General features: G+C 52.2%; 5 protein-coding genes across 5 annotated transcripts; all 5 read left to right on the plus strand.

Annotated features, from left to right (window-relative positions):
• Nucleotides 1–3,381: 3,381 nt before the first annotated feature.
• HRG_00798 (shikimate kinase domain-containing protein) lies at nt 3,382–4,055 on the plus strand (the record flags this gene model as incomplete). Its single annotated transcript, XM_044859269.1, has 2 exons — nt 3,382–3,549; nt 3,621–4,055. The coding sequence occupies 2 exons, from the start codon at nt 3,382–3,384 to the stop codon at nt 4,053–4,055; spliced, it is 603 nt and encodes a 200-aa protein (XP_044725669.1).
• Nucleotides 4,056–6,108: 2,053 nt separating this feature from the next.
• On the plus strand, nt 6,109–6,723 carry HRG_00799 (amidohydrolase; the record flags this gene model as incomplete). The annotated part of the gene is made up of 1 exon (XM_044859270.1): nt 6,109–6,723. One exon carries the CDS (start codon nt 6,109–6,111, stop codon nt 6,721–6,723), a length of 615 nt encoding a protein of 204 aa, XP_044725670.1.
• A 1,822-nt stretch (nt 6,724–8,545) lies between these two features.
• On the plus strand, nt 8,546–9,105 carry HRG_00800 (fungal specific transcription factor domain-containing protein; the record flags this gene model as incomplete). The annotated part of the gene is made up of 2 exons (XM_044859271.1): nt 8,546–8,707; nt 8,782–9,105. The coding sequence occupies 2 exons, from the start codon at nt 8,546–8,548 to the stop codon at nt 9,103–9,105; spliced, it is 486 nt and encodes a 161-aa protein (XP_044725671.1).
• A 2,748-nt stretch (nt 9,106–11,853) lies between these two features.
• HRG_00801 (uncharacterized protein) lies at nt 11,854–12,060 on the plus strand (the record flags this gene model as incomplete). Its single annotated transcript, XM_044859272.1, has 1 exon — nt 11,854–12,060. The coding sequence occupies one exon, from the start codon at nt 11,854–11,856 to the stop codon at nt 12,058–12,060; it is 207 nt and encodes a 68-aa protein (XP_044725672.1).
• Nucleotides 12,061–13,616: 1,556 nt separating this feature from the next.
• Nucleotides 13,617–16,191, plus strand: HRG_00802 (DDE superfamily endonuclease domain-containing protein; the record flags this gene model as incomplete). Its single annotated transcript, XM_044859273.1, has 7 exons — nt 13,617–13,657; nt 13,707–13,891; nt 13,940–14,035; nt 14,089–14,429; nt 15,499–15,601; nt 15,772–15,805; nt 15,870–16,191. The coding sequence occupies 7 exons, from the start codon at nt 13,617–13,619 to the stop codon at nt 16,189–16,191; spliced, it is 1,122 nt and encodes a 373-aa protein (XP_044725673.1).
• Between the last annotated feature and the right edge of the window lie 1,621 nt (nt 16,192–17,812).

The raw sequence follows: 17,812 nt of genomic DNA on the forward strand, positions 1-17,812 counted from the left end.
ACGGCCGCAGCATGTCGGAATGAATAAAGGCCACCCTGGGTGATAAATGGGTGAACAACAATAGTGCAACGAGCGGATATGCTGACAAAAGGTCCATGTATTTCACGTTTTGGGTGTCGAATTGTCGCATAACGTGTAAAATAAGCCAGCCCACTATTCTCGCGAGGAGAGTAGGTATTGCCGCTGAAGTGCGCCCGGGAAGGACGCTGTTTGGCGACGCAAGTTTTGATCCCTGGCCATTCTCTCGCAAGCGTCTGAGACCCCACGTCTCCCACCTTCCCCTTGTAAATAGATGCGCCTCAAGAGGGACGTACGTCAACCGGTGTCCATTCAACTCAATTTGGCTTGCAGTTGATCAACTCTACCGGAGACCACCGTTGATATGGTCAACCCAACGTAACCGAGGCCTGCGGTTGATTGAATTTGTCGCGAAGCAGATTTGATGTTCAATTGAACATGTCACCTGAACAACAGGTGGCTTGATTTTTCGTGACAGAATTGAGTGGTTTGGAACCTTGGCCGTCAGTCCTCTCCTCTCATAGGGTGGTACGACGATTCGATCTTCTCTCAAGACTTTTGCGTTGAACGCCTCTAATTTTGACTAGCTATTCCTTCGAGCCCCATTGTATCAGACATCTCAATAATGAATAAATACATAAAAATGGCATATTCGTACGTACTAGTTAAAAGGCCACCCCGTCACGCTAAACGGCCACCCAAAAGTGGGTCAATTGTGGCTTGGTCGCGCGCAAGGTCCGATACCGCAAAGTTTGGGCTCCAGAAGATAGGGGGCGAATACCGCGCTGTGGCAAGGAATGCCGCTTCAAGCGACCAAGAAAAGCCGCCGCCCGGCCGCTGTGATCTTCTTCATCACTGCGGCTTCAAGTCAAGTCTTGGTTGGCCTTCCTTGCCGTCACGATATTTTCAAGCGGCCCAATGCCGCCGCCGCCGTTCCCTTCGAAATGAATGACGTTGACGAGCTCTGGCATGGCAGAGCACAAGCCCTAACGATGCTCCTCACGATCCACTCCTATGCACGGGAAAGGCCGGCCCAAGGGCTCATTGAACCTCGAGGCAGCAGGAGGTCGTAACGGCCACGCGGAGAGAGCCGTCAGCACACGATATCGCGGAATCCGACGAACGCAGCGAGGCCACAAGGCCGCCGCCGTCCACAGCGCCGGCGGCTCTCCAAAGTACGAAGACGAAGGCTACGGGTAAGAAGCGCAAGGCTGGGGGCAAGGCTGGAGGGAAAGCTGCTGCTGCTACCGTCAACACCGCCGGCAGCGCTGCTGATGTGACCAAACGGAGGTTGGAATACCTTCAAGCCAATGGCGATTCGTACGAGCCTGGCACAGCGATGCCACGAGCGTATCAGCGTGCCGTACGCCGCACGCCTGACTCTGACGATGAGCTTACTGGCCCGGGCGAGACGCAGGGCACGATTCGCTGTGCCACGCAGCCAATGCCGATACCCTCAATTCGTCAAGGAGGTGAGGATATAGAGGATGAAGACGACCCTTTAGCCGATTTTAACGAGATGGACCGGCAGGTGGATGAGGAGGAGTCTGTACAGCAGGAATTGTGTGCAGAGGGTCTACTATAGCTACCGGCGTTACCGCTGCATTTGAATTGACGGAAGTGTGTTTTCTACGACCCCAAGAACATGGCCCTACGTACTTGAATTTGCATCACGGCCAGCTTCACTTTGCGGCTTCAATTGCGGCTTCAACATGCCCTCTGGCGCGCACCTCGATGCCGGCAGCGAATGCGCGCACACACCTTTGCGGCATCGGCGCTGCGCGGCGACCAAGCCACAGTTGACCCACTTTTGGGTGGCCGTTTAGCGTGACGGGGTGGCCTTTTAACTAGTACGTATTCGTATCCCTTTGACTGTGGAGGAGGAGCAAAGGGGTCACGGGCCCCACAGCACGTAGCTACACGTGAGATACGAAGTAGCAAGAAGGCGGCGATGTAGACTCGCAAGGGATGCAACCAGTGTGATGTAGCGATCTGTACCCGGCTGGCTTACCGGGACTTCTACCATAGCCTAATTTGCTAGTAAAATAATGTATCCCTAATCGTCTAGTAGCCTTATTGGTCGAGATCCCTGTTTGTGACCCCTTTGCTCCTCCTCCACAGTCAAAGGGATGTGCTGCCTCTATGTGTACGATGTTGTCACGCAGCGCAGCAACCTACAATCACCAAATACCTTGCGTACAAGTAAACATAAAGCTAGATATATGTACCGCCCGATGCGCGTTCCCCTTACCCAATACGGTTAGATACAGGGATGATAATAATCGCGTACAGGACGATTAAAGGGCCTCTTTTGCAGGTAGCTTAGACAAAGGGTTTCTAAAGCCATGTCCTGCCGAGCCTCCGCCGCGATAGCAGAGATCGAGGGCTGAGATCGCATCAAAAGTCCCTCACAGGGCTTCTTTCTAACAGAGAGTCAGCGTCTAGGGTTGACACGTCCCGAACAAAGGCAATACGTATGTAGATCTTAACCCAGCCGGAGCCTACTCCGACGAAGTTCATTGGATGATATCCATTCAACCCACTCCATCTCAATGATCTCACAGATACTAGTGCACTACAGCGTCCACCTTTAAATGTACAAGCTTTTCCAGATTTGGCTTGAGTGGGTCTACAGACAGTGCTTGTAATCCGCATTGAAGTAAGGCACTACTCATGATCTTAACAGCAACTCGTGAGGATATGGATGACTAAGAATGATGACAAAATCCAAGGAGGCCTCCATGGGCACTACGGCGTATTTTGGCAATCTCACACAGCGCAGCAGCCCAAAGACGCTTGAAATCGTGTGCATGGCTCCCCAGCTATCAACGTCCCCAGGATGAACAGATCCTGTCCATGATCCTCCGAGGATTTTCGAATGCGAAGATTGCCGAAAGTGTCTCGTTCTTTAAGCTCAATAATGAGCCAACGGCTCGAGTAAGGGCACCTTTAATTCATGTTAAGGTGGCCTTGATGGGTACACAGTGCTCTATATATGCGCACTGTAATATGGAAGTGGTCGCCCCAAAAAATTCTATAATCAGTGAGCGGACGCTGTATTTGAACCATACTGTAACATTTAAGTTGTTCCGTTGAGTTGGTTGAGCTGATTTGTACGGTGTAAGTGTATATCTTAGCTCACCGAAGTGAGACCTGCTCTGCGTGGTGAGTTGAGTTTAGTTAAGTAGCTCTCGCTCCCACGCTTGCATAGTAGCTTCATCATCTTCTTCATGCACCTCTCCCGCATGCCTCCTTTTCCCTCGTGCCTGCTTCCACACCTGCAAATATACAGCTGTGGTATTGACAAAGACTGAACCTCCCTGCCAGAGGCATACGTCAGTAGCTACTGCTGCTTCCGTTCAGATGTCCTCTTTCGAGACGGTACCTTCGGCAGCTGAGGCCCAGACAAACGGTCGAGGACAAAAACACCACCACATATGGCTGGTTTCGGGCCCGGCTGGGTGCGGCAAGACAACATTGGCCGAGTACCTGGAAGATGCGCTCGAGATGCCCTATATTGAAGGCGATTTGGTAAGGGACTGTATATGTACTTCAATTTGGTTGACAGTAATAAATACACTGACATTAATGTGATAATGTAGTACCACACCCAAGCCAACGTAGAAAAGATGCGTAGCGGCATCCCGTTAACAGACGCAGACCGCTGGGACTGGCTTATCGTACTCCGCGACGAGTTTATGCGACAAGTCGAAGGAGGGTCCGAGGGCGTCGTTGTGACTTGCTCAGCCCTTAAGCGCAAGTATCGGGATGTGATCCGAGTCGCGGTGTGCTACAACCACAACATACTTGTTCACTTCCTATTCTTGGACGCGCCCGCGGAGGTGCTGCTCCACCGGGTCACGAAGCGGCAGGACCACTACATGAGACCCGATATGGTTCAGAGTCAGCTTGATATCCTCGAATGGCCTACCGAGGACGAGAGGGATATGGTCACTATTGATGGGAGCCGTAGCATCGAAGAGGTCAAGCAGTACGTTTGGGCATGGGTGTCTGACATTACAAAGGCAGACCACTAAGAGTAGACCGAGTGTAGTGTCAAACAGGGCACTTCACATCCCCTGTATCAAGGAAGGCAACCACGACCGCTTCAGCCCACAGGAGGAATTTACCAGCCACTCGTAGCTTCAAAGGGATACTCGAGGATACCCTCAGCAGACACTCTTTCTAGCTATACTAGGCCAACTAGATTATCTCCTTAGATTGAGAATCAACGAGCACCCAGTCCTTCGAATCTTATGTCCCTTTCTCATCTTGTGACTCTGAATGTGATACGAAAGAAATAGCCCTCGGCGTTCAACGCCCGCGCGTGTTAGATGACAGCTCCTGCAGGTCTGGCATACAAGTTTAAGAAAGACTGAGACGGGTGGCGACTGGCTGATGGATTAGGCGTCAATTGCGGGGTATACCTCATTGAGGTTTGGAGAGGCAATGAGCGCTTGCGAGCTGGCAGCTGGATGTTCAGCTCCCGTAACCCTGGCCTAGGGCCCTAGGCTACTGGGTGTTGTCCTTCCCCGGCGGCTCTTGATGGCCGAGATGGACACCGTCCCGTTTTACAGCACCAAGGTCATACTGGCACCACGATGGGACGTGGAAAGGACGACAGAGCGACAAAGCAGTCACCCAAATCCGCCATGTTGGGCTCGGCGCCGGAGACCCGCTCAATCCACCAGAGCCACTCCAACAGCAATGATGAAGACAAATATAATGAAGATGATCTTCAGCGAGCTATACAGAAAACAGCAACATTGGATGCCGCCAGTTGAGGTGGCTGTATCTGATGAGCAAAGGGAATAAAGTGAGCAGCGAGATCGAGACAGAAAAGCTCTTGATTCTCTATCTAAGGAGGAGACTACCTGCTTTGTATAGAGAGAAAGAGGGCAAGCAGAAGCAACAGAGAACAGGGGGAAAAGAGAGAGCAGAAGGCTCTAGACCCCGAATGTCTCTATAGAGCAGCAGCCCCCAATTGCCTAGTGCATATATGAGGGAAACAGGAATGTAGACCAACAAAGAGGCAGCAGGAATGCATACCAGAGCAAAGAGGGGCCAATAAAGGTGGACACAGCAGAGAGGACTGCATACCAGGACAAAGGGGCAACAGGAATGTATGCCAGAACAAAGGGGGATCCACCCTATAGAGACCAGGGGGGACAAGGGAGAATCCACCACAGAGAGAAACAGAGGCATCGGGGGTTCAGGGGACCTGTGTACAGCAGGGGAAATACGTCCCGGTGCACTGTCTGACAGTATGTCCTGCGGATACGCCGTGCCCTCAACATCACACCCGGCCCCACGATAACATACGGGTGATGCTATGGGTGATGCTATGGGTCTTCAAGGGAGTATGGGAAAGCTCGCAATGCCAAGATGGACATAGCTGGCAGGGGCCGACGTGACCACGGATCTTCTAGAGACAACCAGTCTCTTCTGTCACGACCCTGCGCGCCAGCGTAGAGACACCAGCGCAGAACCTCACCAGTGTCACGTGCCCAAGCAGCATCACGTCCCCACGTGCGACCTCGTGCTTACCTGAGCGCTGCTGAGGTAACCTCGTGCATATGCACATAAGGGCCAGCTCGGTCGTGTAGTCTAGTCTTTCTTTCTTGCTCCTTAGCTTTGAGTCTTCGTTCATAGTGCCAATACATCTTTATAGCCGTCAAGGCTCGTATGTGCCTGGCCGTAACATCTTCCGAGCTGAAGTCACTGTAGACGACGACGACGGAAACCCATGCTGCGGTAACTTTGTGGAGAAACCTGTAGATTACGATCGCCTGTTTATGCTTGTATGCAGTTTTGCAATCCGTTCAACACATCAGCGCTGCGGGCCTGGGTGCCGCATTAAATCATTCTACCAGAACAACATTATAACAAGGGCGAGGCCGAACAATACCCCGCAGATTTTTGACAATATATTTAGGCCCAATGCCAATTATTTCGATAACGAACGCTGACGTGTTCGATGGGCTTTGCGTCAAACGTGTACCCAATCAATGCTTCCAAGGGAGCCCTGGAGATATTCTCACTCCACAATCGAATCCAGATGTCTATGTCGATGGCACTGGATGTACCCTTATGCCCGGCCTCATTGATGCCAAAGTAGACATCGGTGCGTCGCCAGGTGCGCTTTCCACCTTTGCAGCCTTTGGCATCACAACTGTCATCGATTCTACAAGCACAAACGCCGAAAGTCAGGCGATGCACTTGGCTATCTCAGAGAACCCATCTCTCCCATCTTATTTCGCTACCGGTTCTGCTATTGGGCCTAGAGGTGCCAGTTTTCTGGGCACGTTCCCCTTCCGCGCTGTCCAGATTGCTACAACTCCAGCAGAGGCGAAAATCGTTGTGGCAAAAAATGTTTCTGCCTCAAGTGGAGCACGCTTCATCAAGATAATCGTGGACCAGCCCGGCTTAGACTTCCAGACAATTGCGGCTGCGGTCACGGCAGCTCACCAGCACGGGAGCCTGGCTATCGGGCACGCCTCTCAAGCTGATGCTTACAAGCTCGCGCTTGACGCTGGTTTTGACATTGTTACGGCCGTTCCTGTGGACCGTGCGCTCGACGCCGAAGTAGTACGAGGATTTGCGCAAAAGAGCATTGGCGTCGTCCCCACCTCTCCTATCTCCAGAAAGCAGTCCATATGGCAGATAACACGGACTATGACTTTGCTCATGCCATGGCTGCGGTGAAGCAGCTTCACAAGGCAGGGGTTCGGATATGTGCTGGGACATCCGCGAACGAGGAAGATGGCATGGCCGTGTCATTTGGTCAGAGCCTGCATGAGGAGCTGCAGCTCCTCGCTGAGGCAGGGTTATCCAATATCGAAGTGATCCGGGCTGCAACATGCGTTCCTTCTGCACTATTCGGGTTGCGCGATCGTGGAGGTATTGAACCGGGCTGCAGAGCGGATCTGTTACTTGTAGATGGCAATCCACTGGAGAACTTGGCTATTAGCAACAAAATCATACGGGTTTGGATTGCCGGGGTCGAGATTGATATAAGGTAAATAATTATTGGCGGCAGGAACGCCTCTGGATTTTTGTTTGCTTCGCCCTCAAAGGAATTGGCTCCCTTTTACCGAATGATATCGTAGATGGATGGGAAGACGCGAAAGTTGGCAGTGCAGACGCGTAACTTGTTGACATTACCGGTAGGTGCTACCTTAGGCGGAACGGACCAATGGCATCACAGGAACACCAGTTCCGTCCAGTCGGTCGGTCTGATGAGAATTGGCGGTCGGTCGTTGTGCGGTCTATCAGACCACCTTCAGACAGTCTGTCTGTTAGCCACACTGCCTTTTGTAGGGCTTTTGCTATGGGTAATGAGCAAACGACGATGGCGCAGTGGATTTGAACACCGCCTGGTAGAATGACGAGGACCTTGGCGGCGAAAGTGCCCCCAGGCCGCCAAGGGCTACGTCGTTACAGTTAGCGGTAGTGGCCTGTAGATAGGGTGTATCTCGCTATCGCCGCTGTAGCTCCAGTGCGTCAAGGCTAGAAAATGCTTCAAATCACCGCGACCTCGCAACCGACAGGATGTAGGACCTTAGACAGGGTGCATTCTGATCGCACGAACACAGGCTATCCAGTCGAACAGTTTTTCTCGTCGTCGGTCCCGGCTTTCGCGCTTTATGGCGCTCCGAAGATGACATCAACCCGGCAGAGGTGATGTCAAGGGCAACGGGTAATCGGCGGTAATCTGCGGGTAATCCTCTGACCGCCCACCAAAACCAGACCTGTGACATCCACTTGATGTCATAATCTAGAAAGAAGTCAGAAAACGCCCATTACTGATCTGCCTTTTCACTTCAACTACAATGCATCGTCCAAATGGACGCTCAAGGTCGAATTTGCCCAGCAGGCAGCTTCTACCCAAAGCACCGTTGAACCCAGCTTCGACTGAGCCATCTGAAATATTTGCAAGGCAGAAGCGTCAGCAGGTAAAGTTGGCCTGCGAGAGTAAGCCATTCATCGCACCTCTGGGGAGAAATATCTAAGTCATCCTCAATAGGATGTCGGAAGCGGAAGGCCAAGGTCGACACTAACCCCAGAAGGGCGTCATGAACAGACGACATGCTAACAAAGTGCAGTGCGACGGTCGAAGCCCGTCATGTCGTTCGTGCAGTACGGCAAAGGTGAAATGTACATATCGCCTCCTGAAGCCAACATGCGGCAACACCTCGAAGAGTTACAGGTTGCGATTGAAGATATCAGGCAATCTTTTGACGCAATGCGTGACACCACAAAGCAGAGTGCTGTGGAGTCGGCAGAACATATGAGAGCAAGTCAAAGCTCAGCAGTTCCAATATGGGATACCCATGCTGTCGGTTACCTACAAATCATCCCTCAACTGGAGTCAAGACAAGACGGGCTTCACGCATCGGCAATGAATGAAAGCATGTTCAAGTCTATGCCCAACTGCCGTCCTTCTTTTGCCCCACTGGTCAAACTGCCCCTCTCTCGATGGACGAACATCAGCAATGACGATAGTCTGCTCACCTATCTTTTCACAATGTTCTGGACTTGGGACAGCACCCTTGCGACGATATTGCATCGCGAGCTGCTTCTGGACACTTTGTATGCAGAGCGGGATGCCACTTCAAGCGCGCCGAGGGAAGCTGAGGCACAGTTCTGTTCAGACTTTTTGATCAACTCAATGCTAGCAGTCTCTATGGTATGTGGTTCAACAACAACAGTGAATCATACCTTGACATCAAACAGACGTAACATTGACACGCCTCTCTTTAGGATTTTTTTAAGAGTACCGACTTTGACGAGCCTCCAACCCATCGGGATTTCGCGGACGAGGCTTTCCGACTCTTTGCGTCGCAAGATCATGCAGCGCAATTACCCTTGCTGCAAGGAATTGCCATAATGTCAATTTATGAGCAAGCCTTTGGCGACCCGCTCAGGGGGGTCAGCTTGTTTTTCGACACCCTGTACACTTTACGGTCAACCTCGGAGATTCTTGATGTCCCTTTGTCGTACGACAACTACGGAAGTCCGAGAGCAAACAAACTTCAACAAGCAATTGCCTTCATTTCCAACGGATTCCATTACTTGGACGTGTAAATTGCCAATTGAAGAGTTCCAAGCGCCGGGTAATTTTAATGACACTTGCCGCACCGCAGTAAGATGGAGCTAATCGTGGCTCCTGCGACGCCTCCCTCTCGGATCCCTTGGATCAACAGCATTCGAGATGAAGTCCCGTTGTCAAAAAAAGGAGAAATGATCGATGCGCTGTGGATCCCTCACCCGATTTCGACACAGCCACAGCTGTCGTACTATAACGACGCCCTTGAGGCCGAGCATGAGCTTAGTTGGTTAGCGCGCGAGATTCTGCCTGCTATCAAAGACAACCGTTTAAGTCCAGTACCAGATTATCTTGGTGCAAAGATATTATATCGTCGTTTGCTACAATGGAAGGAGTCAAAATCGCAACGGTTTCAGGGTCAAACATCCGTTGTACCAGCTTGGGTATGCTTGATGTGAGTCCACCGTTTGCTTGTGTACGCCCATGCCATACATATATGTTCGTTTGGAGAAAGCCGTTATCTCGAGGCCCAGAATCCCTGGTCGACAACTATAGTCCAGGACGAAAGATATGACTGGAAGAAAGTTGCAACCAGAGCAGCGACACAGACGACATATCAGCCAATGCATCAGCGCACCTGTTGGAGTGTGCATTCTACTTTTGCCTGGTGCAACGGCATTGCGACAAAGAAGAGTACACTAACTGCTAGCAGGGCGTCCTACCATGTTGTCTCTATCAAGCTCCTTGAGCCATTCACGGGCCTGTCTTTCTTGGAATTTGGGGGTGGGAAGACAGCTCGGTTTCTCTCCCAGTCGCACAGCGAGGGTATCATTTCAACTATATGGAACTATCGCACATCGTTCGGGATGCAACACGAGTATTGGCTCCTTCATGCCTGCCATACTGCTGTGGCGAGTTTGCTTCTCGACAATACGCTACCCGGCCCTCATGAAGAATCACTATCTCGGGGCTGCGAACTGCTATACAGGATGGGACGATACATCCCTCGTGCAAACTGGCTTCTTCTGGGTCTATGGAGTGACGCCCAGGCCAGAGCAATCTGGCTGCCAAGCGTGTGCAAAAGGTTTTTGAGTGCGGGGACGGCGACCGTGAGGCGTATGAATGTCCGAAACGTTACGCCTCTGATTTTCACTAATCCTGGCACGGGAGTATTGTTCACGGAGCCGTATCATGTCACCTTCACGCAAAAGATTGAAAGTATTGAGAGAGGCGGCTGAGAGCGGAGGAAAAGACCGGTCTATAAGATGTTGCATAGACAAATAAGGATAGAAGCATTACTTCATTCAAGCTGGCACTTGCGCCACGTATGCCCTCTCTCTATATAGTTGCGAACCCCGAAACTTTTTGAGTCGAAGTGAAACGGAAAGTCGAAGTCGTTTGTCAGGCCCCCACCTAAGCTCTGTTCCATCGAACACGGATTACAATAGCAGATTATGGTCTTGGCTTGAAATGTGGGAGGAAAATGTGTGGGCATGGCCAAGTACCTGAACTCGGTCGAGAGCATTGACCATTGTTTGCGTCGTGGCACTAATGCATTACTCGTGCCACGACCCACTTACTAGGGAGGCCTCAAAGTCGGCCAATCCCCACTGGGGGGCGGTTGACCTAGAAAAAGCTCGTTGACCTGAAAAAAAAGAAGTACATAAGAGCCCCGCCATTTTGCTAGAACTTAAAAGTAACTCTCTTCCCGCGATAAGTGCAACACATGTTCGCTTTATTGCAAGCTAGTCATAGCAATGCAAATGCATCACCATACTGCCTTTGAGGTGTTTTTGGTGTTTTGGCATCGAATTGAGCTCTAATCGATTTCTTCTTCCTTCCCAGCCTCGAGCGCGTCTTATGATTCCTCTTCATTGCATCTCGATGCCGTCAGCTTCCAAGGAAAGCGTCTGACGGCAAATAGTACGCTTATTTGCCTCCATCACCACTAATTCGGCTCCGGCCACATGATCGCCTTGCTTTTCCCTACGCCGCGGTTGTGTAGCTCGCGGAGAATCCTGTAGCTTGCGCACATCCACTCATTGCAATTGAGGTGTGCGCGCTTGTCGCCCTTGGCCCAGAGACCTCTGATGTCTCGAATTTTCGCCTCTGTGATGCTAATCCTGACGTTGAAGCGTACCTTGCGAAGCCAGCGGCGTATATGGCCAGCTTCGTCGCGAACCTCCTTATTCCTGACTCTGTGCCTCCTCTTCTTGTGCCGCTTGTCTATGAGCTATTTTAGCGTGGAATGCAGCATGGAAAGGGGGGCTGCCTCAAGAGCAAATTCAACGATGGATTGAGCGTATTCTAACGCATATCTAAAAGATCGTTGAGCTACAGGGAGGGAATGAGCAGAAGGAAGGCCGGGATCACCTAAAAAAGTAATATTTTTATAATATTTATCCTTAATTTACCCCTTTATTTTCATTACTTATACCCCTTTAGCCCTTTTTACCTACCACCCTACCACTTTCCCCTTAGACCTCTGTACGGAATACTTATAAGGATATTCGTAGCTAGCTTCAGGACAATCACCGAGGTGCGACAACCTCAAGTCGCCGTCTAGGATTCATCAGCGACCGAGAACATGTCTGAAGCCAGCTTGGTCTGTCATTATGACATGGCCGGCAGTAAAAAGTCGATGCCCTTGGCCCAAGATGATGAGCACCTCGCGACTATAAATCTCGGCTCCAGGCCCTCTCTTGTGCCTCCCAATCACCCAAACCCAGTATAATCCTTTCAATCGTCTTTGTACCATCTTCATCGAGTCCTCCTAACTTCACACGATGAAGGCCTTTGCAGCCATTCTCGCGGCTTGCCTCGCCAGCGGCGCCCTTGCCGCGTCCGAGGGGAGCAGCAGCGTCAGGATGCAGGCAGCCGACGGCAGTTTGGGCGCACCCAACGATGCCCAGGACGGCATGATGGATAGCAAGGGCAACGTTCGTCGCGCCGAGATGAGAGGCAAGAAGAAGAGAAAGAAGCGCCGTGTCTGAGGGATGGGCGGGGACAACAATCGAGCCACGACCAACGCCTTCACATTATGCCGACCAGGACGGTGCGCGAGCATCACTCACTCGCCTGGAATATCGGTGCCGCAATGCTATGCGTGGGGGAGGGCGGAGGGGGGATGATGGGCCCTTGGTAGATGACTGTGGATAGGGACCGAAGTAATAGGCTGCGATGAATGAAACATCCAATTCCGACAATGTCTCACAGGGGCAGGTTGACGATGTCGGGCCGTCTCTGATCGCGAAAAAGCTTCACCTTTGATGTTGCGCTAATGCGATGTTGTAACATTGTGTGGGCGTGCAAAATGGTAAAATTGCTAGGCTGGAGGAGGAAGTGGACAGGCTGAAGAGAGGAAGAAAGAGAAAAGCCATCCTTAACCCAAATAGACGCTTCGTGCGTCTCGCCGAAGCTCTGGTGGCTGGCTGATGAGATTGTTTCCGAAATTGGGAGTCCAAAGAAGGCTGTTGTGGTGGATTGCGACTCGTCAGAGGATGAGGCGGAGTCGGAGACGGAGACAGCTTCGGTGATTGAAGTCAAGGTACCTGGGCCTCCCCAGCGCACCACGCGACAGGGTCGCGTCATAAAAAGTCCAAGAACAAATTAGTGTGTTCGATTCTCTTTCAAATAATGTAGCTTTTATATTTTTATCTCCGTTTTTAGTTGAAATCCAAGCAGTTCAAAATTCGGATTTTTTGGTGAGGCCGGTGTCATTTGGCTGAGCATAAGGGGAGGGGTGAGCAAACGGGGGGTAAGCATGATACTCTGACGACGACGGCTCTACAGCACGACGTGCTTAATGCGAGAGCGGGTAGCGGGCTCCTGTTAGGCTCTCTGCTCCCTGGCAAGAAGAGTTCAGTTAAGACAGGCTTGTTAAATCGAGGTTACGAAGTAACCGTGGCCCGGCAGATCACCGGAAAATCCTCGACATCCCTTGGCCGATGCCCCGCCACACTGGTCTACATTTTCTGCACTGCAAGTATCATCACCGCGACCTCTTGCTTGCGGGATGGCTCCGACAGTCAGGTTCGGACAGTCAGATTGCAGGGATTGTTGCGCTAAGCAAGGATCCAAAGCCATCGCGCCTTGGCTACAGCCCGAACGGGAAAGAAGTGCCATTTTTCAGTCTGAAGGAAATCCACTAGTACCATGCTTACCCCCTTCTGCTCAACCCCTTATGCTCCGCAAAAATGTTGCCGCTCCATACAAATTGTACCAACTTCACTTATACAGAATCTACTCAATTTTAAAGCTTTTGACGAACAGTCACCTGTAGCGGGTATAGAAATGACTGAACTTACATTTTTGTGAGGTCAGCTGATTACCACAGGTGTCGTGGCCCGTGACACTCCGGCATCGCAAAATGGCAATTTCGACCCCTAATCTCCTCCTGCCTCCTTTGCTTTCCACTATTGCTCATCCTCCACCACCTGTCACAAATGGCTCCAAAAAGGCCTCGTTCGATCTATACAGAGAACGTGATGGCCGAGGCAATCCTCGATGTCACTGATAACGGTCTGTCGCAGCGCCAGGCTTCTCAGAAATGGGGCATACCCCAGAGTACTATTTCCAGCAGAATGCGAGGTCAGTCGGCATTAACCGACCAGGAACAACCTGGAAAACTCCTATCCAGAGACCAGGAGGCCAACTTGGTTGCATGGACTCTTCGCCAAGAATCTCTGGGTTACGCTCCGTCCCAGAGTCAAATCCGCGCCTGCGTTGTTGCCGTTCTGAAACAGCAAGGCTGCGACTCAAGATTGGGACGTCATTGGGAAGAAAAGTTCATTCAACGCCATCTGGAACTTAGAAGCAAGGTCGGTAGGCGTCAGGAAGCCAACAGATTCGACTCATTTACTCCCAAAGCAGTGCACTGGTACTTTGACGTCAGGGAGAAGGAGTACGGGTGGATCAAGCCGGAGAACACGGTGAATGTTGATGAAGGGGGGATTATGTCGGGTTTTGGTATGCAATCAACTCTCCATAGGCGATATAAGCTAATACAATTTCTTTGCTAGGTCTGGACAGTCTGGTGGTTGGAAGTTCGGACCCTAAACGGAAGACTCTTCTCAAGGGACCCCAGTCCCGCAGCTGGACCACTTTTATAGAGGCCATCACCGCTGACGGGCGCGCCTTGACTCCTGGCATCATATTTAAGGGCAAAGATCTCCAGGCACAGTGGTTTAAGGACGAGTTTCGAGAATTTGCGGATTGGAACTACATAACTTCACCAAATGGATGGACGGACAACCACATTGCCGTCGAATGGCTTGAGGAAGTCTATTTGCCTCAGACGCGACCTGACGACGACTCTGAGGCCAGGCTTATCATTCTGGATGGACATGGGAGTCATGCAACGGTTCGTACTTCGTTTTTACGGCGATGAGGCCCTGCTGATTTGTGTTGCGATTGAACTTACTTCTATTCAATTCTGTCTGACAGCTCTCAACATACATATATACATAGTGGCACGTCCGTGCCACTATCCAGTGACTCACCACTTGTAAGTGCTGCCTAAACATGTCTTGGTCCATGTCTCATATCAAGTCAACACATCTCTAAGTCCTTAGTTGAAGCAAAGACAACCGACACAGCTGAAAAGCTTCAGTGGACTTGGGGCGCGATGAAAACGGTCCCTACGCCAGATAATCAGGTAAACCAGATAGCCTGGAAAGATAACGCCCTTGTGTTGCTTCTTTCTAGCGTCTTTACTGGCAAGGAGATATCACAACGCATTCGAAAGCGACCAAATACTACAAAGCCACGTTCTCGAGCTGTCAAGTCAATGTTCGGCGATGAACACATCAAGGAAGTCTCTGTGCCTACAGTCACGGCTGCGTATAATGATGAAATGGGCGCTGTTGATGTTGGAGACCAGCTACGAAGCTATTCCGGGTTTTCTCACCGCATTCGTCGGGGTGGTTGGCAGGCTCTTGCCTGGACCTTCCTTCTAGGTGGTGGAACTGGACGTCGTCGCGGGGGACTTTAATCGCCACGATCTGCTCTGGGGAGGCGATGAGGTAGCAACAAGAAGACAAGGGGAAGCGCAGCCGATCATCGACCTGATGAATGACTGTGGGCTCTGCAGCCTGCCGCGAGGCACCAAGACGTGGCAGGGCCAAGACTCGGAAAGCACGATTGATCTAGTGCTTGCGTCGGCCGAACCGAACCGGCAGACGAGATGGTGACATGCAATATACACCCCATGGAGCACGGATCGGACCATACAGTTCTTGATGAGGGTGACGAACCGTATGTTCACGGAGCGTCCCCTGTCGCAGGTCGAGGTCGTCGCTCATCTTCTAGGATATCCAGCCGAATTTTCCAATGGCAGCGCCTAGGCGTACCTAAACACATACCGGTACTAGCTGTACTGGCACGTCTTTCGACGATTGCGGCATCTGCGACAAGTAGCGCATGGGTCACAGATGATCCCCTGGATGAGTCGGTCGTCGTCGAAGAAGCAGGCCCCAGGATCTCCCGCGTCGAGGCATATCAGCACCGTGGAGATCTCCTGCGAGGCCTATGCCTGTACGACTACGTATCGCTGGTCAGACTCAAACGCAACAGCAACGACGGGAGCTGTGGGGCTAGGGGAGGTGCCTTTCGATGATGGGCGGGCGCCAGGAAGACGCTGGGTTCAGGTGCTCAGGCGGCCGGGAAAGCAGGCCACCGTTTGCCTTGACGGCTACCTGAGCAAGACTTTGCCCACGACGAGGACTCGTGTCATCGGAGGTTTGCGCGGAAACCGTTTCGCCGGAGGACATGGGAGACGCTAATTTTTTTCGACCTTTGAAAGGGCAACCGTGCAGCACTTTGTGCTATTTGTACCATGGGAGTCTTTCATGTGCGAAGAAATGGGCGACATCAACAGCATCTGGGCGCGGGCGCGAGAGGCGCTGGCTCCGAGAATATCATGTCTCGACGACATCGTGCCGATATCGTGCGGCTGGTTCGACGATCAGCCGAAGACGCAAAACGCGACGCTAAGCAATGGGCATCCTCATCCGGAGATGCCTATCCGACGGTCGCACACGTGGAAGGGGCGGGACGGACGAGGCGGGCGCAGAATCAACAGCGACGTATCGGTCCAAACAGCATCGGAAACGCAACGCAGCTGATCGACGTCGTCCGAGGTGCACTGGATTCGAATCAGGTGACGGCCAAGTCGCCGGAGCAATGGCGATGATGCAACAGCTCTATCGGTTCCATCGATCAGCGCTTTCCTCGACGGCCGAGCTGCAGGCCGCCGTGGTACAGTACCCGAACAAGGGGCGAGACGGATAAGCATGTAGGGGCGGGTATTTTCCGGGGTCGCACTGCCACCGTAGGATCAGGTCAGGGCCACCAAGTCGCAGCAGATGAGTGCCTCGAAAGAGAGGGAGAGGATGATCCAAGGCATACAAAGTATAACCGTGGTCCGAGAAAGCGACTGCCGTGCTGCGTTGCGGAGGGTCATGGTCGGCTTAGCTGGCTTCGAGGAGGTCGATGTCGAAATGGCGATGGCGGACTTCGACGAGACCGCAGACGACGTAGAGGCGGGAATGCAGGCTTGGCGGGCAGAGAGTTGGCAACACGGCCGACGCTGAACAAAACGCAGTCGATCGCTTTCCCAATCATATGCTGCCAGCTCGATTTGATGCGACAAAACGACGGAGGCGAAGTCGGCCAACTCTGCCAGTTCGTCGGTGGCGAGGGCAGGACTGGCAAGTCGCGAATCATCGAGGCATTCGTCGAGTTGTTCAGTAGGAGGAGCCTTTCGAATCGCCTGCTGATCACGGCGACATCAGGGACTGCCGCAGCGCTCATCAACAGTATCACGATCCACTTCCACCTGCGGGTTCTCCAAAGACTAAGGGGCGGCCGCGAACACGGCCAGAGATCGTGTCGAGGTGTGACTGCCAACCAAGCGGACCGGCTCGTCCATGGCCAGTCTCGGATGGATTGGCGGGAGAAAGACGCACTGGTCATACCATGCGCCATCTTCGTCAGAACATATTTCCATGTTATACCGGGACGCCGATTATGAGCGGAGAATTGTTGCAACCTGTGGTAGAGTGATGGTGAAGTCAAGAGGTTGGCGGAGGACTGGCATGACTAGATCACCAACTGTTGTAGAGGCGAGTGGCGGGGAACGGGTTGGTCGAGGAAACTCGGGGTGTCGCTCCTAGACCCTTCCGCTGCTGCCTGGTGCTCGGCGCCAGCTCACTTTCTGGCTGCAGTGAAGACGATTTTGCTTACCAAGAAGGGTTGCAGTCCTTACAGCTCAGTACTACCAAGCAGCCAGAAGCTAGGATGCTGTCAATCGCCCAAGACGAGGACTTGCTGCACTGTTGTGAAGCCAGAATCGGCCGCAGGTACGGTAACGGGAATCCAGGCACCCATGATGAGCGGAAGGGTCTAGGAGCGACACCCGCGTTTTCTGTACCCAGCCTTCTCCCCGAACTTCTCTTTGCGACAGCTGGTAATTTTGTCCTACAGTACCAATCATCCGCCAACCACTCACTTGAGTTCACCATTATTCCGCCATAGGATAGAGCCGCTACTAGATGTCCAAAGGCACATGTTCAAAGGCTCATACCGGCGGCACAATCACAACCGCGGCCAGCCAAGTCCCTGCGAGCAGAGTCCCCCTGCTTGGCCGACCCCTGCCAGAAGTATCGCTTCCCAGAAAATGAGGCAATGACAACGACAATAACGACGACTTCGAAAGCGGTGTCGATACTCAGGCTGACAACCCGA

Source organism: Hirsutella rhossiliensis (genome assembly GCF_020360975.1).
Source record: "Hirsutella rhossiliensis strain HR02 chromosome Unknown scaffold00001, whole genome shotgun sequence".
Taxonomy (NCBI): Eukaryota; Fungi; Ascomycota; class Sordariomycetes; order Hypocreales; family Ophiocordycipitaceae; genus Hirsutella; species Hirsutella rhossiliensis.